Source organism: Aquarana catesbeiana, linkage group LG13, assembly GCF_042186555.1.
Source record: "Aquarana catesbeiana isolate 2022-GZ linkage group LG13, ASM4218655v1, whole genome shotgun sequence".
NCBI classification, from domain to species: domain Eukaryota; kingdom Metazoa; phylum Chordata; class Amphibia; order Anura; family Ranidae; genus Aquarana; species Aquarana catesbeiana.
This window is the reverse complement of record NC_133336.1, coordinates 229318562-229340944: the sequence shown is the minus strand read 5'-3', so window position 1 is coordinate 229340944 and position 22383 is coordinate 229318562. Positions and strand designations below refer to the sequence as shown.

The 22383-nt window shown below is 44.5% G+C and overlaps 1 protein-coding gene across 1 annotated transcript in view; it reads right to left on the bottom strand.

The window, feature by feature from the left end:
* Positions 1 to 347: 347 nt before the first annotated feature.
* Positions 348 to 22383, bottom strand: part of LOC141116686 (Fc receptor-like protein 6) — a 32986-nt gene continuing 10950 nt past the window's right edge. Inside the window, exons 3-7 of the mRNA XM_073609077.1 lie at positions 17198 to 17479; positions 16771 to 17052; positions 15285 to 15379; positions 3850 to 3877; positions 348 to 439 (exon numbers count right to left, since the gene is read on the bottom strand). Of these exons, the coding sequence (XP_073465178.1) occupies positions 348 to 439; positions 3850 to 3877; positions 15285 to 15379; positions 16771 to 17052; positions 17198 to 17479 (779 nt within the window). The remainder of the gene's footprint in view (positions 440 to 3849; positions 3878 to 15284; positions 15380 to 16770; positions 17053 to 17197; positions 17480 to 22383) is intronic.

Sequence of the window (22383 nt, the reverse complement as noted above, 5' to 3'; positions counted from 1 at the left end):
CATTACCAGTATAGATATTTTTTCAAAAGCATACAAAGTCTCTAATACAAAATCATAAGCGGCAAAGCCTGAAAATATCTGTGATGCCATCTTCATTTCTACATCAGAGCATCTCTGTATTTCCTTCCATGAACTCTCCTGATGGTGAAAGATCGGAGTGACCACTTCTGTATTCCCCAAAACTCAGGAAATTTTGAGCTGTGTGAGCTCCATAGAGATCTCTCTGCCTATTTACTGTATTATGGTTATAGAATATAAATCGTTCTTTCATTTAACCAAGACAATTTTTTCATCTTCATATTAAATGTAACCGATGTCGGCAGCTTCTTGGAAGTTCTTCCTGTTCTCTACCACTTGTTGTGGAAGTAGATGAAGCATAGAGCGGCAGCTAATACAAATCCTGAGATCACCAGTCGTGTTATATTCTGTACCGTGTAATCTGAGGAAATAATTAGATGACACATAGTCAAAATAAAACATAAATGCTGTAGAGAAATGATCTTCACTTTTTGACAGTGATAAAGGAGAAGAGGCTGCTGACCTTGCAGAGTCAATGTTCAATTTGAAAGTTAATGTTTACTCAGTTTAGTGAATATGGTGACGTTTAAGTTACTTATAATCTTTAAGAAAGGCCCCCACATCTTCCTTCTACCCATTATCAACTATTCAGCTCTTATTTTAAAAAATGAATGCCTTATGAAGGTTTTTCGTACTCACCCAACGCTGCCATTCACATGGTCTTCACCAAGGCCACTTCCTGGTGGATCCAGATCTGCAGTCTGAGCCCACGCCAAATGGTCACCTCATCATCCCACCACTGAAGTCTTCTGGATCCTGAGAGAACCCAATAGGAAGTGTCTATGTCAGCCAGTCAGTGACATGGACACCTGAAGATGGACCTTCTTCCTCTACAGATTTACTTTTTATCCAGTTTTTGGTGAAATGGCTCCTTTCAACTATTCTGGACCTGTTTTTGTGGCTAAATAATTTCCCCCTCTAGGAGCTGGAAACATACATTAGATCAGGGGTCTCAAAACTTTCTAAACAAATGGCCAGTTTACTGTCCTTCAGATTTAAGGGGGGCCAGACTGTGGCCATCAATAGTAGTAGAGGTCCCGATGTCAGTGCGAATAAACAATGCCCCATCTTTGGTGTCAATGGGAGGAATTGTGCCCCATTGTTGGTGTCATTGGAAGTAATTGTGCCCTAACATTGGTGCCATTGGGCCCCATTGTTGGTGTCATTGGGAGGAATTCTGCCCCTTAATTAATGTCTTTGGGGGGAATTCTGCCCCTTCATTGGTGTCACTGGGGGGAATTATGCCCCATTGTTGGTATCAGTGGGTGAAAATAGTGCCCCAAGGGCTGGATAAAAGCAAGCAAAGGGCCACATCTGCCCCCCAGGCCACAGTTTAGAGACCACTGCATTAGAGTCTGAGAAACTGAGGAACGCTAACCCCAACCTTTCATACAAATGGACAAGAAAATGATACACAAAATTGCAATTAGTTTGATTTTTTGGAATATTTTTAAGATGTACAGTGCATCCGGAAAGTATTCACAGCGCTTCACTTTTTCCACATTTTGTTATGTTACAGCCTTATTCTAAAATGGATTAAATTCATTAGTTTCCTCAAAATTCTACAAACAATAACCCATAATGACAATGTGAAAGAAGTTTGTTTGAAATCTTTGCAAATTTATTAAAAATAAAAAAAGATAAAATCCCATGTACATAAGTATTCACAGCCTTTGCCATGACACTCAAAATTGAGCTCAGTTGCATCCTGTTTCCACTGCTCATCCTTGAGATGTTTCTACAACTGGGATGGAGTCCACCTGTGTTAAATTCAGTAGATTGGACCAGATTTGGAAATGCAGACACCTGTCTATAGAAGGTCCCACAGTTAACAGTGCATGTAGGCCACAAACCAAGCCATTAAGTCCAAGCAGTGTCTGTAGACCTCCGAGACAGGATTGTATGGAGGCACAGATCTGGGGAAGGATACAGAAACATTTCAGCAGCATTGAAGGTCCCAATGAGCACAGTGGCCTCCATTATCCGTAAATGGAAGAAGTTTGGAACCACCAGGACTCTTCCTAGAGCGGGCCGCCCAGCCAAACGGAGCGATTGGGGGAGAAGGGTCTTTGTCAGGGAGGTGACCATGAACCCAAAGGTCACTCTGACAGAGCTCCAGCTTTTCTCAGTGGAGAGAGGAGAACCTTCCAGAAGAACAACCATTTCTGCAGACATCCCACCTGGAGTTTGCCAAAAGGCACCTGAAGCACTCTCAGACCATGAGAAAAAAAATTCTCTGGTCTGATGAAACAAAGATTGAACTCTTTGGCCTGAATGGCAAGCCTCATGTGTGGAGGAAACCAGACACCGCTCATCACCTGGCCAATACCATCCCTACAGTGAAGCATGGTGGTGGCAGCATCATGCTGTGGAGATGTATTTCAGTGGCAGAAAGTGGGAGACTAGTCAGGACTGAGGGAAAGATGAATGCAGCAATGTACAGAGACATCCTTGATATAAAACAGAACAGAAGGTTGGTCTGGTTCATGGTGCAACACCCATCAATCAGGCACCTCATCCCAAATAATCATAGGAAAAAGCTGGAAGTTGAGGGGATTTTAGCGGTGCCAATGAGGATGCAAGAAAAATACATAAATTAAAATAACCAATAAATTTTATTATTACAAAGTAAAAGATACAAAATAAATATTCACAATGATAACAAATGTTTGGTGGTCATATTGAATGATCAATTCAAAATCAGAGGAAAATACATTGCACACTAGCCCGACATGTTTCACTATTTGCTTCTTCAGGGGATGTGCAAGTCAGGATAGGATTCAAATGAGAACACTAAACAAAATGGAAACAAGAAATTATTGTAACAAACATATAAGTTATATAAATAAAAAAAAGCATTATAGGTGGGTTTGGTCTCCAAAAAACACCACAGATAAAACCACTCACCCAAACAACAGTTGCCACCAGCAACAAACCAGGCCGGACCCAACAAACCCCCAAGCTACTCCAGGTTGAGGAAATCGGTCAGAGTTGTGGCCATAGAGGACAGAAGGGCAAGACTATAGAACAAAAAAAGTTATTGTAGAATTATTGGCTAAATTAAAATAAATGTCTGGTTCAAATAGGTATAGAACAGAGGGGACAATTGTCTCATATAATAAATATTTACTGTGACGGGAGGGCCCGTGGAACTCAGAATACGTCTTATGTCTAAGTCACCCTGTGCCATCCTGGCACAGGGTGAGTGAGAAAATATATCTTGGACTACTTAAAATGGGACAGTAATATTTGTCCACAATATCTCCCAGGATGTATGTAGAGACTATTATTGGTTTGGTTGATTCTGAACTCAACCTGTTAATTGAGTGAGCTGATCACATTAGCCTCCAGGACTGGCTAGGAGATGAACTGTTGATGAATAGGCTGAGGGGGGGGATTGTTGTTTGTATTGTTAATTGTAATTAGCTCCAGCTATTGTGTTTATACTACTGTGTGAAGCTCGGTACATCTGGTCTGGGTACATTTTGTAGTAAATTAGCTCATGTTAATTAGGTTAGCGTTGAGTCAGCCTGCTGTATAAATGTGTGTGAGATCTCAAATAAAGAGTTAGTCCTGATGTACTCCAAGACTGGTGTTGTCTAGTTCTTGGGGGTTCCTATAGCAAGATCCATTGGACTCGTGTTCCAGAACTTAGGAAGCGGTATACTGACGGAAGCACTCAAGCGGAGTGAGGGACGTTCCGTGACACTTACAAAGTAATGTATTTGTCTGTCCTTAAAATAGAAAGGCTTAAAAGCAGCTTTAAAATACCTGCTTGAGATTCAGTACAGGAATCAGGCTAAAAGGAAAATAGAAAAGAAAAATCTTAATTCTAATATAGGAGATGTAAATATGAAACATAGCTGTTGTCAAGAGTGAGATTACAAGAGAATTCTAGTATATGATAGTGAAAGATCTGAGGTGATAAGGACAGCTAAGTTTATTAAAGAGTTAGTAGAAAGAGGATGTCTCTGGTGAATCTTAATTCATAAGGTGGAGGGAGCGCTAATAATAGGGAAACCCTGGGTTGTGTGGATAAGTAACAGCCATGAGACAGTGCTGAGAGGAAATTAATAAGGATAATATGTAATAAATAAGTGAATCAATCAAAAAGGATAGCATACAAGTAGCAGGCTAGGGCCAGGCTTACCAATTTTATAAGCGCCACATGATAGAGTATAGCCCTCCGGCTCTGGCTGAATGAACAGCCAGATAAGCCTGTTTTATCTGTCCTCCAACGAGCCGGCGTGTGACGTCACCGGCTCGAGGCGGACAAAAAGACGCCAACGCGCAGGCGCAGGATGCCGGGAAGTCCCTAAGACTACATCACTCATAAGGCTATAGGAGGGAGGGAAGAGTCAAATCCATCCACAGATATCGTAGGACGAACATGAATAGACCCAGCATCCCCGCAAAAGCCCAGGGGATGCAGTGATGGAAAACAGACACCGGTGAAGGTGTAATCCAGGGCGGCACAAACTGCCACCCATAGGATTAGGGAGACCCGGAGGCGCAGCTAGGCATAAAGTGGGCATGCACTAAGATGACAAAGCATGCCCTGGGCGTCCGTATGACCACTAAAGACCTAATCCTCAAAGGGGAGAAAAGGGGAACCGGGAACTGGCATAGAAGGCCTGGAAGGAAAACACTGAGGGAGGGCAGAGGGGCACAAAGGCAGGACCACAAAAACTCTGGCCTGTCTGGGTGTCTATATGGGGAACCAAGCTCACTCACAAAAAATATATAATATAACGAATGGTATTTGAGTGGAAAGAAATCAAGCAAAAATATATATTTAATAATAAACATAATGCTATTCATGAACAACAAGGATACCTGTGTGACAAAGAGATTAAATAATAAAAACAATAGCACATGAGAACAGGGGGGGGGGGGTGTTGGGGGTGGGGGGAGGTGGGAGGGGAGGAAAACTGACACAGAACTCAGCAAAATAGAACAGCCAGACATGGAAAACAGCCAATGAAGAGAAATCCCCTAGGGGCTCTCGTTAAATCCAGGGAATAATGTAGCTTTGAGATCGTAAATCCAATGAGCCTCAAGCAGTAACAGAATGCGGTCAACACTGCCCCCTCGGGAGTCCAGGGGGACATGTTCAAGCGCCAAAAATTTGATACATTGGGGATTGAAATCATGATGTATGTCAACATGTCGGCTGATGGCACTATCCATCCTATTTTTTTTGATTGGTTTAATATGGTCTTGTATTTGTTTGAAAAACTGTCGTTTCGTCTTCCCAATGTAGAAGCCACCGCATAGACACTGAGCCAGATAAATAGCCCCTGGTGTCTGGCAGGTGACCCTACACTGGATAGTCCTTGGGGACTTAGAATACAAATTTTTCCCAATCTGAAAAAGATAGAGGAACCATTGAAATCCAGTTGGGAGACAAATTTACAATCTTGTTCGTTTGGTATGATGTCCCTACTTTGTACACAGTATGATGTTGAGTTAAAATCATTTGATGACTCTATCTCCAAGTGGTATGAGGACTATGAACTCATAGTTACAAGCACCAGATTTAAGAAAAAGGAACAGGAGCTTAAAACACATATGGAAAGATACACTTTGGGAGGCGCATGCGCGCGGGATTCCAAGATGGCCGCGTAAGCCGGGAGCTCCTCACTACTCCAGCCAGCCAGCTGCCCTAGCGCCGTCTCAAGGCCAGCCGCGACCCCGTACTCAGCGGGATCTGCTCGGGGAACACAGCGGCATCCCACCCATGCCAGGCACATCAGCTAAAAGGGATCTGGGAGGAGTGCAGGCCGAATCCAAGATGGCGGCTGCGCCTCAGACACGAGACACAGCATCAGGAGGAACACAGGACAACAGGCAAGTGATCGCCCCTGCTACACTGTCATTTCCTCCTCCAGCGATCCCTTCACCCCTCCTCACTGCAGCCCCCTCAAATTATAGCACAGACATTCTGGATGATCACTCCCTGGCCACCCCCATGCTCTCTCCTATGGGACATAACTCAAACCTCCATCACACTAACAACATCATGGGAGGCCCAGACACCGACATGCCCCAGAATGCAGGGGATCTCTTTCTCAAGTTATCTGAGCTTGTGGAGAGGGGATTAGCTAACACAGCCCACAAAATCACAAATGACATTCGCTCTGATTTCCAGAACCTAGGCACCAGAATAGAAGCGATTGAACAGAAACTCGATTATACAGTAGCAAGAACCAATCAAAACACTGATCACATTCAGATCATACAGGAGCAGTTGGATGTGGCCTTAAATAGGATCGATGATTTGGAAAACCGATCGAGAAGGGAGAATTTTAGGGTCAGAGGCATTCCAGAATCTTGCACAGACGTCCCTACAGCGGTTCAAGATTTGATCAAAACCCTTATTCCTGATATTTCTACACACAAGCTGGAGTTAGACAGAGCCCACAGATCACTGGGACCCCCCCAGGAAGGATGGGTCCCCCAGGGATGTAGTGGTGAAGCCGAACTACTACGGAGTGAAAGAGGACATTATGAAGCTTTCCCGCCAGCAACCGCACATCTCCTTCCAAGGCCATGATGTTCAAATATTTGCGGACATTTCGCCTATGACGATACAAAAGCGCAGAGCCCTCAAACCACTATTACTAATCCTGACGCAGAAGGAAATTAGATACTGGTGGGCTTTCCCCTTTGCTTTAAAATTCACCTACAAAGGTAAAACCCACTCATTCACCAATCTGCATGAAGGAGAACGGGTCCTCCTTTCCCTGAAGCTTATATCTCAGGACTCAGAGATGGACACTTCAAATACACAATCCGGATCCTACAAGAGACCTACTCCGGCCAGCCCAGTTTCCCCATTATGGAAAACTACCAAAAGCAGACGCTTGAGGGAACTGCTGCCCACCTGACTCCGACAAGTGTTTCCATGTTTACATACAACTTACTCATCAGGGACAAATCCAGGACACTAATAACCCTAATGACACTACTTTCTGATATGGGGGACGGACCCATCAGGGTTAATGGAATCCCCCACCTTCAGTACATCTTCTGATTCTGAAACCTCGGACCTGAAAGGTCCCACCGATCCACAAGAATGTCACTCTATGCAAAGCAAGCACTTCTGCTGGATCTTTGGGTCCTACCCAAGCAGGTCGGACTACCATTGCCCCTCCCCCTTCTTCAAGAGGATTACCCTGTTCTCTATCTCTCAACTTGACAACAAGCAACAGAAAACTGGTTCTTCGACCCTCCTCCCCTCTTGGATTTCTTCAACACCGGCTAGTGGATTTGGAGACCAGGAGTCGGACATGATAGAACCCTATGATGAATTCTCCAAAGACTCTAGGGGGACATGCAGAGGACTTTTTAGGGGATTTCTAACTCGCTCCCCTAACAACCTAGGGATAGGAATATCTATCCCCTAGTAGATTAGGATGCATCCCTTCTTAATCCTCCCCCTCTTCCCTCCCGCTCATCCCCCATCCCCCTCCTTTTACCTCCCCACCTCTACCTTCACCCCTCTTTCCCCCATACCTCCCCTTGACTATTAGCGAAAAATTGTAAATTCAAGCCCAGTCTGGTGCACAGAGACCCAGAGGGTAGATTCATTATGGTAAAGGGTAGAATAGATGAGTGCTTATACTCGTTCATATCATATTACTTCCCCAACAAGGGTCAGACAAAATTCTTTCAAGCAATGTTTCAAACTCTAAGTCCCCTATTAGAAGGAACGGTAATATTCGGAGGTGACTCTAATGTCGCCTTCGACCCAAGTCTAGATAAATCCAAAGCTCTAGCCGCACAATCAGTCCGCCCCACAAAAACAAGTTCTAAGATTGCGAAACTTATTTATCAACAAGGCTTAGCCGATATTTGGAGAGAACATAACCCCACAAAGAGAGATTTTACACATTACTCAAACCCACACAGAACATACTCCAGTATTGACCATATCCTCCTTTCAGCGATCCATATCCCTTATGTGGTCAAGGCTAGGGATGAGCCGAACACCCCCCTGTTCGGTTCGCACCAGAACATGCGAACAGGAAAAAAGTTCGTTCGAACATGCGAACACCGTTAAAGTCTATGGGACACGAACATGAATAATCAAAAGTGCTAATTTTAAAGGCTTATATGCAAGTTATTGTCATAAAAAGTGTTTGGGGCCTGGGTCCTGCCCCAGGGGACATGGATCAATGCAAAAAAAAGTTTTAAAAACGGCCGTTTTTTCAGGAGCAGTGATTTTAATAATGCTTAAAGTCAAACAATAAAAGTGTAATATCCCTTTAAATTTCGTACCTGGGGGGTGTCTATAGTATGCCTGTAAAGGGGCGCATGTTTCCTGTGTTTAGAACAGTCTGACAGCAAAATGACATTTTGAAGGAAAAAACTCATTTAAAACTACCCGCGGCTATTGCATCGCCGACAATACACATAGAAGTTCATTGATAAAAACGGCATGGGAATTCCCCAAAGGGGAACCCCGAACCAAAATTGAAAAAAAAAAATGACGTGGGAGTCCTCCTAAATTCCATACCAGGCCCTTCAGGTCTGGTATGGATATTAAGGGGAACCCCGGCCAAAATTAAAAAAAAAAAATGACGTGGGGTTCCCCCTAAATTCCATACCAGACCCTTCAGGTCTGGTATGGATTTTAAGGGGAACCCTGCGCCAAAAAAAAAAAAAAAAAAACGGCGTGGGGTCCCCCCAAAAATCCATACCAGACCCTTATCCGAGCACGCAACCTGGCAGGCCGCAGGAAAAGAGGGGGGGACGAGAGTGCGGCCCCCCTCCCTCCTGAACCGTACCAGGCCACATGCCCTCAACATTGGGAGGGTGCTTTGGGGTAGCCCCCCAAAACACCTTGTCCCCATGTTGATGAGGACAAGGGCCTCATCCCCACAACCCTGGCCGGTGGTTGTGGGGGTCTGCGGGCGGGGGGCTTATCGGAATCTGGAAGCCCCCTTTAACAAGGTGACCCCCAGATCCCGGGCCCCCCCCGTGTGAAATGGTAAGGGGGTACATAAGTACCCCTACCATTTCACGAAAAAAGTGTCAAAAATGTTAAAAATGACAAGAGACAGTTTTTGACAATTCCTTTATTTAAATGCTTCTTCTTTCTTCTATCTTCCTTCATCTTCTGGTTCTTCTGGTTCTTCTGGCTCTTCTGGTTCTTCCTCCGGCGTTCTCGTCCAGCATCTCCTCCGCGGCGTCTTCTGTCTTCTTCTCCTCGGGCCGCTCCGCACCCATGGCATGGGGGGGAGGCTCCCGCTCTTCTCTTCTTCTTTTCTTCTCTTCTTCATTTTCTTCTCCGGGCCGCTCCGCAATCCATGCTGGCATGGAGGGAGGCTCCTGCTGTGTGACGGCGCTCCTCGTCTGACAGTTCTTAAATAACGGGGGGGCGGGGCCACCGGTGACCCCGCCCCCCTCTGACGCACGGTGACTTGACGGGACTTCCCTGTGGCATTCCCCGTGACGTCACAGGGAAGTCCCGTCAAGTCACCGTGCGTCAGAGGGGGGCGGGGTCACCGGGTGGCCCCGCCCCCCCGTTATTTAAGAACTGTCAGACAAGGAGCGCCGTCACACAGCGGGAGCCTCCCTCCATGCCAGCATGGATTGCGGAGCGGCCCGGAGAAGAAAATGAAGAAGAGAAGAAGAGAAGAAAAGAAGAAGAGAAGAAAAGAAGAAGAGAAGAGCGGGAGCCTCCCCCCCATGCCATGGGTGCGGAGCGGCCCGAGGAGAAGAAGATAGAAGACGCCGCGGAGGAGATGCTGGACGAGAACGCCGGAGGAAGAACCAGAAGAGCCAGAAGAACCAGAAGAACCAGAAGATGAAGGAAGATAGAAGAAAGAAGAAGCATTTAAATAAAGGAATTGTCAAAAACTGTCTCTTGTCATTTTTAACATTTTTGACACTTTTTTCGTGAAATGGTAGGGGTACTTATGTACCCCCTTACCATTTCACACGGGGGGGGCCGGGATCTGGGGGTCACCTTGTTAAAGGGGGCTTCCAGATTCCGATAAGCCCCCCGCCCGCAGACCCCCACAACCACCGGCCAGGGTTGTGGGGATGAGGCCCTTGTCCTCATCAACATGGGGACAAGGTGTTTTGGGGGGCTACCCCAAAGCACCCTCCCAATGTTGAGGGCATTTGGCCTGGTACGGTTCAGGAGGGAGGGGGGGCCGCACTCTCGTCCCCCCCTCTTTTCCTGCGGCCTGCCAGGTTGCGTGCTCGGATAAGGGTCTGGTATGGATTTTTGGGGGGACCCCACGCCGTTTTTTTTTTTTTTTTTGGCGCGGGGTTCCCCTTAAAATCCATACCAGACCTGAAGGGTCTGGTATGGAATTTAGGGGGAACCCCACGTCATTTTTTTTTTTAAATTTTGGCCGGGGTTCCCCTTAATATCCATACCAGACCTGAAGGGCCTGGTATGGAATTTAGGGGGACTCCCACGTCATTTTTTTTTTTTAATTTTGGTTCGGGGTTCCCCTTTGGGGAATTCCCATGCCGTTTTTATCAATGAACTTCTATGTGTATTGTCGGCAATGCAATAGCCGCGGGTAGTTTTAAATGAGTTTTTTCCTTCAAAATGTCATTTTGCTGTCAGACTGTTCTAAACACAGGAAACATGCGCCCCTTTACAGGCACACTATAGACACCCCCCAGGTACGAAATTTAAAGGGATATTACACTTTTATTGATTGACTTTAAGCATTATTAAAATCACTGCTCCTGAAAAAACGGCCGTTTTTAAAACTTTTTTTTTGCATTGATCCATGTCCCCTGGGGCAGGACCCAGGTCCCCAAACACTTTTTATGACAATAACTTGCATATTAGCCTTTAAAATTAGCACTTTTGATTTCTCCCATAGACTTTTAAAGGGTGTTCCGCGGCATTCGAATTTGCCGCGAACACCCCAAATTGTTCGCTGTTCGGTGAACTTGTGAACAGCCAATGTTCGAGTCGAACATGAGTTCGACTCGAACTCGAAGCTCATCCCTAGTCAAGGCCTATATCAAGGACACAGCCTTATCAGACCACGCCATTGTGGTCATCACCTTACGGGGCAGTTCCCACAAACCACCCACTATCCAGTGGAGACTCAATGACACTATCCTTAATGACCCTATTTCAGTGATAGAGATTGAGAGGGAGTTGAAAGATTATTTTTTGCGGAATGATGTGGAGGGAATCTCAGCGGAGACTCTATGGGCCGCTCATAAAGCTACCATACGGGGAAAACTCATTCAAATGTCTTCTCAACGGAAGAAAGAACATATAGCGGAGATAGAGAAACTCGAGAGGGACTTCAAGGCCCTATGTAAACAACACAAAAGGGACCCTTCTAAGGTCCAAATAGCACAATTAGACACAGCAAGAATAGCTTTAAACTTAGCTCATACAGTAAGGGCCGAGGGATCCTTGAAATGGAATAATGCGAAATTCTACTTTCAGAGAGACAAGATGAGTACGCTATTAGCAAGAAAGCTCTCTCCCAAATTCACTAGCTTCACACTTCCAAACCTCGGATTACAGGATGGCTCCACAACACTTAATCCTCCAAAAATTCTGCAAGCATTCCAGTCTTTTTATTCTAACCTATATCAGAAAAATGACTCTATGACAGAATCTTCCATGAAAAACTTCCTAGATGATCTTAATATACCCACTCTAAGTAAAGACCATGTAGACCTCATGGAAGCACCCTTCTCCACAGAAGAAACATTAGATGTGATTAAAAATTTAAAAGGTGGTTCAGCTCCCGGCCCCGATGGCTTCTCCAATCAATATTACAAAACTTTTGCGAACACCTTAGCACCCCATATTACTAAATTCTTCAATTCCAAAAGGGAAGGGGCACCTTTAGAATCACAACTAAATATGGCTTTCATCTCGGTCATTCCCAAACCCGACAAGGATCCATCTTTAGTTGAGAACTACAGACCAATATCGCTTATTAATAACGATTTGAAAATACTTACTAAAATCCTAGCTAACAGAATTAACTCCTTCATCAACCAATATATAAACAAAGACCAAGTAGGTTTTATCCCAGGACGACAGGGCCCGGATCAAGTTAGAAGGGCGGTCGATATTGTCTCATTACTACAATCGGGTTGGGATGGAGGCCCACGTCAGGAAGGCTTATTACTGTCATTGGACCTTCAAAAGGCCTTCGACTCCCTTTCTTGGTCATACCTATTCACAGTCCTGGGACGCTGGGGATTCGGGGAAAAGTTCATAAGAACCCTGAAAGCTCTATACTCCACTCCTAGTGCTAAGGTCAAACTACACGGGTTTTATTCGGATCCCATTCAAATAACCAGGGGTACCAGACAGGGGTGCCCCCTATCCCCTCTGATATTTGCACTGGCTATAGAGGTTCTGGCCATTGCAATCAGGTCTAACCAAAACATTAAAGGTGTGAAATGTGGTTCGCACACCCACAAGTGCGCACTTTTTGCGGATGACATCCTTTTATTTGTCACATCCCCAACTACCTCTCTACCCAATATATGCAAACTCTTAAAAACCTTTGGATCCTTGTCGGGTCTTCGGGTCAACATGGACAAATCCCAGGCATTAAACATTTCACTTCAAGTGGCAGAAGTAGACAGGCTCAAGCCTTCATTCAAATTTAAATGGAGCGACTCATCAATCCGATATCTGGGGATAAACCTTACCCCCAAGTTTGAGCAGCTTTTTCAAGCCAATTTCCCTCCCATGTTCCGCAAATTAGAATCTGACATCCTATCCTGGTCCCATTACAATATATCCTGGCAGGGTAGAATACATTCTATTAAAATGACCTTATTGCCCAAGCTCCTCTATTTATTTAGGTCGCTCCCGATAGACATTAGAAAACACCATCTCAAATCACTCCAAGGGAAGATCATAAAATTCATATGGGGTAAAAGAGGATACAGGCTAGCCCGCAATATTCTTTATAGTCCCAAAACCAGGGGGGGACTAGATCTGCCAGACCTATATAGCTACTACCAAGCAGCCAGACTGCTCAACTCTCAATGGTATATTTCAGAGTTGAGAAACCCGATTGGATAAATATAGAGAGACAAGTGGTACCGACACACACCATAGACTACCTCCTCTGGTGCTCCATGAAATCAAGGCCCTCCATACTATCTCCGGCATTATCCCAATCCTTTAAATTATGGGACACCGTGAAACATTTACCAGCACTGACCTCAATCATCCACCCTCTAGACCACATTTTCCATAATCCCCGATTTGGACCGGGCATTGACATCAAGTCCTTCCAATGGTGGCTGGACAAGGGGTTGTATCGTATTGGCCATTTTTTTACTCCCTCCTGTCCGATTACGTTGAAACACTGTATAGATAGACTTGAACTCACAGGCTCTGAGAGATTCAGATTCATCCAGATCTCTCACTTCCTCTCCTCACTAACGAAGGGACAGGCGTACCTTATGGAATTCACACAATATGAGCGCTGGTGCGCCAAGCCTTAGACATAAAGGGGGGCATATCTCTCATATATGCGTCTCTTATGGAACCCACCACCAAATTTTCTTACATGGAGGTGTGGGAGAGGGACCTGCAGGAGACCTGGAACCTGGAGGAGTGGCATCGGAGGGGAACTAGAGCCTTTCAAGGTATCTTAAATATTTCATTAATAGAAGCTAATTTAAAAGTGTTAATGAGATGGTATCTTGTACCCTCCAGACTAGCGACTATGTTTTCTTCTGCTTCTCCGTTATGCTTCAGAGGTTGTCAAGCCCAGGGCTCCATGCTGCATATCTGGTGGGAATGGCCGAGATTAAGAGGTTTCTGGAACAAAATGTTCACCATGATGCGAAAAGTCTCGGGTCTTCCTATCGCGAAATCTCCCCAAGTGGCATTACTCAATGCCCCAATTCCTAAGACAGCTAAACATTCACAAAAGTTGATAACCTTTTTGCTGCTTGGAGCTAAAACCACCATAGCTAAGTCATGGAAGCAACCCACAGTGTCTTTCCAGGCAGCCAAAAGAAAGATTTTGTGGATCATGTCCCAAGAAAAACTAGTCAGTTCTATGATGGATACCACTAAATCATTCGAGGCAACATGGGAGCCCTGGGCTGGGCATATAGGCATCCCCCTTACCCCTGGTATACAAACAGCAAGGTCAAGCTAGTAAAAAACCGGACCTGGCAAAACTTTATTCAACCATCCTAGCTTTCTATCTCTCTCTTCTTTCTTTCTTCTCTGTCCTTTCTTTCTGCTATTTTAGTAATCTGAAATCACAACCGCAGTGTATCAGTAATATTTCTCTTTCTAGTCCACAATGGAGTAGAATTTCTTAATTCAACATAAGATTGTGAATATTGAGTTGGAGACATGGATTCAAAGCGGATTATTACCAGTGAGATAGGAGCTGCTGGAGAGGACCGTTTACCTATCTAGCGGTCCCTATATTTACCCCAGGGACTTTTGCAGGTCCTTGGGCGCGGGGCCAGTAGGGGTCCCGGGGAAGCCAAAACTCTTTCCCTGGAGATGGGGGGGCACCTGACACAGTGTGAACCCATCAGGGGTGTTGGGAATGCCAACCCACGCAGGGATCATGAGATACCACTTCCCCTACAGCTCCAATTGCAGGGACGCACAATCCTCCAGTGTCTCCAATGTCTGATGGTCTCAGGTGTTTGGTGGGAAGTGTCGCCGTATAGCAGCAAATGCTTATCAGCTCAAACTCTCACTCTGAAAGAGAAGGCGCACTCGGGCTCCAAGCCACGAGTGAGCAAAGAGAGAGAGACTCCGATCGTGTAGTAAGTAAAATAACAAGTCATTTATTGCTGGCAAGTGGTAAGTACAAACATTGTTGCATTTAAAAACATAAATAAATAAAGCCGGCTAGCTAAACAAACAGGGTAAAAATCACCCGTGTACCGGGTTACATGCGGCATAATAGCGTGATTGCGTCAGCACAACGCACCGCCCTACATGTTTCGCAATACCTTGCGTCTTCCTGGGGCCTTCCTGTATTGCGAAACATGTAGGGCGGTGCGTTGTGCTGACGCAATCACGCTATTATGCCGCATGTAACCTGGTACACGGGTGATTTTTACCCTGTTTGTTTAGCTAGCCGGCTTTATTTATGTATGTTTTTAAATGCAACAATGTTTGTACTTACCACTTGCCAGCAATAAATGACTTGTTATTTTACTTACTACATGATCGGAGTCTCTCTCTCTTTGCTCACTCGTGGCTTGGAGCCCGAGTGCTCCTTCTCTTTCAGAGTGAGAGTTTGAGCTGATAAGCATTTGCTGCTATACGGCGACACTTCCCACCAAACACCTGAGACCATCAGACATTGGAGACACTGGAGGATTGTGAGTCCCTACAGAGGGCTAATTCTGCCTGCTCGTTTGATCCTGCTCTTAAGGGGGTCCACCATCTTCGGTAAGAGTCATCACACACACAGAGTTATACTGCATATTTGAGCTGTCTTCTGTCTCTTCTGACACTGAAGCATTGAGTCCACCACCAAGATCCTGGGATTTATTGTGGACTCTTTATATATATTCACTTTTTATATATATTCACCTCTATTTTTATTTTTATTTCTATTCTTTAGTGGTCTCCTTTCATATGAAGGAAGACACACTTCAACGTTATCATTCCTGGACATTTTGAATCACTCAACCTTTTATTGATTTATTTATTCTGGGTGTATATTTCACTGTCTTCACATATATTCAATCGAGGGATGTGTATAGATTTATCAGTATTAGGATTTATCCCAAGTTCACTTATGGTATCCATTTTCTGTTTTAACAATTTAGCGCAACTTTTTATTTTTATTACTAAGCTGTCATTGATGTTAAAGGGGGCAATACACAGTACTAAGAACTGGGGTGTGTAAACTTTTGATCAGGGTCATTTGGGTAGATTCTGTTGCCATTATGATTTCAAAAGAGTAAACACAGTTGACTGATAATAAATGGCTTCAGCCAAACACTAACCATGAGTAAAAGAAAAGTTTTTGTGTTATCATTAATATTCTCTGAAAAATGGCCAGGAAATCATAAATTCTGCTGGGGTATGTAAACTTATGAGCACAACTGTATGTTTTATACTACTCTACTACACTTAGATTGCGCCCTCTCCCCTCTCTCTCTATCTGTTCACTCAGAGCCACTTTAGTCTCTAAGGAGGTGCTGCATCAAGTGTCTGAGACCAGCAAAAAGTCACTCCGGATGTTTCAATGGACTTATAGACTTTTTTGCTGAACTCATTATATCATCAATATATACCTGACACTAATTGCCCCATATACCCCCCTCTCCTTTGAAGCATTGTGTGTGTTAATCACTAAGCCAAGCTAAGCTTTTGTTCTGCTGGGAGGGCGGGTCCCTCGTGGGTGACATCACTTGATGTGTACAATCTGATCTCCCTGGTCTGTTTTACAGGACAGCTATAGAATGGCATAAAGAAAGCTGCTTTTGCCTGACCTCACAAATGCGCTTCTGGAAGAATGGTCAAACATTCCCATAGACACACTCCTAAACCTTGTGGACAGCTTTCCCAGAAGAGATGAAGCTGTTATAGCTGGAAAGAGTGTGTCAACTCAATATTGAACCCTACAGACTAAGACTGGGATGTTATTAAATGTCATGTACTTTTGGTAATATAGTGTATATGACTGTATGAAGGTAATGTGTGATTGTCCAATGTTATTTGCTCACCATACATCTGGATATGGAACTCATCACTTATCTTCCTCACAGTGTCAGACGCCGTCCTCACTTCACAGGTATAATTCCCAGAATCCTCCAGCTGAGATGACCGCACTCTGTATGTATCAGATACATTGTATCCCCGCAAAGTCCGTCCATCTCTATAGAAGGCAAAGTGCAGCTCTGTGCCGCCTCTGAGCGGATCCAGTCTGGTGTCACATCTCACCGTCATCTCATCTCCTTCTGTTACCCTGGACAGGGTCACTTTTATTTCTGGAGGAGAGAAGAGCTCTGGAAGAGGAAAGGATGACAATGTTTGGTCAGTATGAGTTCTATTCCCTCAACACGTGACTGTCAGGGAATAAAGAAAATAAAAGTGTATATAAGGCTAAAGTATCATTGGAACAAAGCCATTCTTTTAGGCTTACATCCTCACCATATATCTGGATATAGAGCCCATCACTCATCTTCCTCACACTGTCAGACCTCGTCCTCACTTCACAGGTATATTTCCCAGAATCCTCCAGCTGAGATGACCGCACTCTGTATGTATCAGATACATTGTATCCCCGCACAGTCCGTCCATCTCTGTAGAAGGCAAAGTGAAGCTCTGTGCCGCCTCTGAGCGGATCCAGTCTGGTGTCACATCTCACCGTCATCTCATCTCCTTCTATTACCCTTGGCGGGGTCACTTTTATTTCCGGAGGAGAGAAGAGCTCTGGAAGAAGAAAGGATGGCAATGATAAATTGATGAATATATAGAATAATTCTGCGCTACCCTAAAAAAAGGGACACAGAAGCAGCCAACACGACCAACAAAGTGTAAAATAGTAAAACAACAAAAAAGTGTGGCGCTGAACAATGTCATATAAAACTGTAAACAAGTCAAATAGACAGTAAGAAAGATCAATTATATCTGCTTAGAGCATGTAGTCCTCATGTAAACATTAGAGATACATAGTCTGTATGGCAATATGTTAAACAGAATATTGAAGAATTATGTAGATATCTCGACTAAAAATCCGCTCACTACCACCAAGAGTTGAGGAGGCTTACCAGATGAGGTGGACCCAATGGGGCATACACCGGATTGGGTTGGACAAGGCTTAGGTGGTGAGTGGCTGTGTATACTCTGAGAAGGATGCGGTCTCACGGGTTTGTTGTATTCATCCAAATTATACCAGGAACTTGGGAGGTGAACGTAATCTCCCGGATGTGGGAGGTCATGTAGATCTTAAGGAAGTGATGGGGTGTTCCGTAAGCAAACCCATTTAGCAGAAGGCTATAGTAAAAAAAAAAAAACATCCACGAGCACATCCTCTGATGGATCCGCTCAGAGGCGGCACAGAGCTGCACTTTGCCTTCTACAGAGATGGACGGACTTTGCGGGGATACAATGTATCTGATACATACAGAGTGCGGTCATCTCAGCTGGAGGATTCTGGGAATTATACCTGTGAAGTGAGGACGGCGTCTGACACTGTGAGGAAGATAAGTGATGAGTTCCATATCCAGATCCATATCCAGTAAAAAAAAAACATCCACGAGCACATCAGAGGATGTGCTCGTGGATGTTTTTTTTTTTTTACTATAGCCTTCTGCTAAATGGGTTTGCTTACGGAACACCCCATCACTTCCTTAAGATCTACATGACCTCCCACATCCGGGAGATTACGTTCACCTCCCAAGTTCCTGGTATAATTTGGATGAATACAACAAACCCGTGAGACCGCATCCTTCTCAGAGTATACACAGCCACTCACCACCTAAGCCTTGTCCGACCCAATCCGGCGTATGCCCCATTGGGTCCACCTCATCTGGTAAGCCTCCTCAACTCTTGGTGGTAGTGAGCGGATTTTTAGTCGAGATATCTACATAATTCTTCAATATTCTGTTTAACATATTGCCATACAGACTATGTATCTCTAATGTTTACATGAGGACTACATGCTCTAAGCAGATATAATTGATCTTTCTTACTGTCTCTTTGACTTGTTTACAGTTTTATATGACATTGTTCAGCGCCACACTTTTTTGTTGTTTTACAATGATAAATTGATGGATTTCATTTCTCATTGTTGGAGTATCCAGGAGTTGGCTTGTCCCACCATATTCCATCTATGACTCAAATATCACTTTCAGGTAGACTGATCTTTAACCACTTGCGCTCTGGAAGATTTTACCCCCCTTCATGACCAGACCATGTTTTGATATTCTACACTGCACTACTTAAACTGGCAATTCCGCGGTCATCGCACTGCAAATGCACATCTCACTTGCGCTGCCATTCATTCACATCTGCTCGTTTCCGAACATGCAGTAACCCACACAGAAAAACCATGCTTTGCTGTGTGTTTTGGGAACGCTCTGCAAACGTGCATCGCATTTTGGTCACTTTAATGGCACCCTAACTGCATTTGGGGGATCATTAACAATTAGGCTGCATTCATAGTTACATAGTTTTATAATAGGTAAGTAAGGTTGAATAAAGACAATAGTCCATCCAGTTCAACCTGTGTAGGTGTACGTGTGTCAGTGTCTAGAATTATTTCCCTGTATGTTGTGTTCATTAAGATGCACATCCAAGAGTCTTTTAAAAATATCCATACTTCCCGCTGCCACCACCCATTGTGGAAGAGAGTTGCACATTCTTATCGCCCTGACAGTGAAAAAACCCCAACGCAGCTTAAAGAGGAGGTCCAGCCCCAAACAAAAAAAATGAAAAGTCAGCAGCTACAAATACTGCAGCTTCTGAATTTTAGGCTACTTACACACTGAGGCACTTTGCAGGCGCCTGCAAAGCGCCTCTCCTGTTACTCCAGCATGAAAGCCCGAGTGCTTCCACACTGTGGGTGGTGCACTGGCAGGATGTTAAAAAAAGTCCTGCAAGCCGCATCTTTGGGGCGGTGGAGGAGCAGTGTATACATTGCTCCTCTACCACCCCTGTCCATTGGAATGCATGCAGCGCTGTCGAAGCGCCTGCAAAGCGCTTCGACAGTGGTGCTTTGCGGGCGCTATTAACCCCTTCTTCGGCCGCTAGCGGGAGTTAACAGTGCCCCGCAAGCGGCCGATTAGCGCTGTTAAATCGACGGTAAAGTGCCGCTAAAAATAGCGGCATTTTATCGCCGATGCCCTCACCGCCTCAGTGTGAAAGCGGTCTTAATAATAAGGACACTACCCTGTCCAGGGAGTCCGTAATTTTGGCATCCCAGCCGATCTTCGGATCAGCTGTCGGGTGCAGCTGCCGCCATTTCTCTTAAGGGAACCCGACAGTGAAACTGTCAGAAACCATGAATCAGACAGAGACAGAAGTACAGTTAAATCACACTTGTTTAATATTAATAATATTAATAAAAAAAAGCTAAACAGAGTAAACATATTCAAAACATAGCCAGAGTTCAGGAACCAGAACGGATAGTCAGACAAGCCAAAGCGTCAGGGGGCCAGAGATGAGCGTTGTAGAACAGCAAGCAGGATCTGAAGCCAGAAGGAATGTCAGCCAAGCAAGTCTTTAACAGGAACACAGGAGAGTGTCACTAGAGATGTGACCAAGGCAGAGATCATCTGGACTGGACGGCTTAAGTAGGCAGGACTGACGAGCAGGATATCATCAACAGGGGAGTCACTGTGGAGAGATAGGAGGCCACCAGACAAACCAAAAAACAAACACCAGTGCTCCACCTTGACAAACAAAAGACCAATATGCAGATATAAGGGATATTAGGGATGAGTGTGCTGTGAAGCTCAGAGAGTAAAGTAGCCAAAACTGTTTCAGGAAAAACCCACCAAGACAATAAGAAGAACTAACAACAAAAAATGAATAAATGCAAAATAAAACAAAAAAACAAACATAATGAAACATATATACCAATGATAAACCTATCACAGGTTTGTCAGCCCACCTGACTCCACCTTGATATTGTACTACAAGATCTACATACAGTATACAGCATATCTTGAATTATACAATCAGATCAGGGTCTGGGGGCGGGATGGAAATACGACGTGTGGTAAATCTGCCCTGTGGGGGACCCTAGCAACCTACCCGGAATTGACTACAACTCTAGGGAATATACCCACATCAGGATGGAGATACTATCAAATGACAGGCTTCTTTAATAAGATGAAACCCTTATTAAGATCATTAAACTCAATTACGGTGTTTGAGGGCCAGTGTGTGCACCTGAGGGATGTCAGACATCTGTTATCTCAGATGTACAGACTGATACTCGGCGCCCAAAAGAGTCCATTCCCATAATTTATTAGGGAATGGGAAAGAGAACTAAATAAGGACCTGTCAGACGCACAAATTAAAAAAATGATTAAATCAACTTACTCAACATCCATAAATTCGTATGTTCAGGAAATGGCCTATAAATTCATGACAAGGTGGTATAGGACACCAGTAAGATTAAATCAGATGTACCCAGCGGCAGATGCCCGGTGTTGGAGAGGGTGTGAGCAAAGAGGTACATTTCTCCATCTGTGGTGGGAATGCCCCAGGATTAAAACAATTTGGGTAGCAATTGCACCATGGATTGAAAAATTGACCCCTAGACCCAGGGCCGGATTTCCCACAAGGCCACTGAGGCCAGGAACGGGGCGGCAGTGGTGCAGGAGCAGGGCTAACATCATTCGGAGCTCTGTATGAGCAGGGCAGGGATGAGGATAAATAAGCGCCCTGCGCGTGCCGGGCGCTCTGTGATCACGAGTCACTGAGACTCGGCTGATCACCGATCCGAGTAAGGGGCCGGTCCCGGCCCCTTACCATGTGATCAGCTGTCAGCCAAAACAAAAGATCGGTAATCGTTTTTTTTTTTTTTACTCACGCTGACAGCGTGAGTAGAAAAAAAAGCCGATCACCGGCTGGGATGGAAGAGGCACATCTGCCTCATCAGTGCCACCTACTAGTGCCAATTAAAAGAGCCCACAGTGCCACCTAACAGTGCCACCTAACAGTGCCCACAGTGCCACCTATCATTGCCAACAAGTGCCACCTATCAATGCCCACAAGTGCCACCTATCAATGCCCACCTGTAGTGCCAATCAGTGCCACCTGGCAGTGCTGCCCATCACTGCCACTCATCAGTGCCCATCACTGCCGCCTATCAGTGCCCATCACTGCCGCCTATCAGTGCCCATCACTGCCGCCTCATCAGCGTACATCAATGAAGGAGAAAAATGACCCGTCTTAAATTTTTTATAACAAAATATGAAAAAATAAAAACATTTTTTTTAAATTCAGTTTTTTACATTTTTTTCCTTGTCAAAAGAAGTTTATTGAGTATACAATGTTATAAAGATACATAAAGTAAGTTTACAAGGATCTATAAAGTAAGCTCATTGTTTTACAGTAGGGCTTATATAGGTAAATATCATGAAATTTCAAATATTAAACATTGGGTTAACGTAAACCTAAATTAAAGATATATATCATTTCCTTAGTTACTTTTGTAGGTATTTAAATGATTTATACCTACTATACATATTGTTTACAAGTAGAGTGTATATAGGTCAAATAAATTCTGATAATGAGCTTTAATCATAAGGTGGAGAAAAGGAAAGAGAAAGAAGAAAAAGGGTTGAAAGGTAGAGGTATGGTCCACAAGGTTGTCCCGCTCG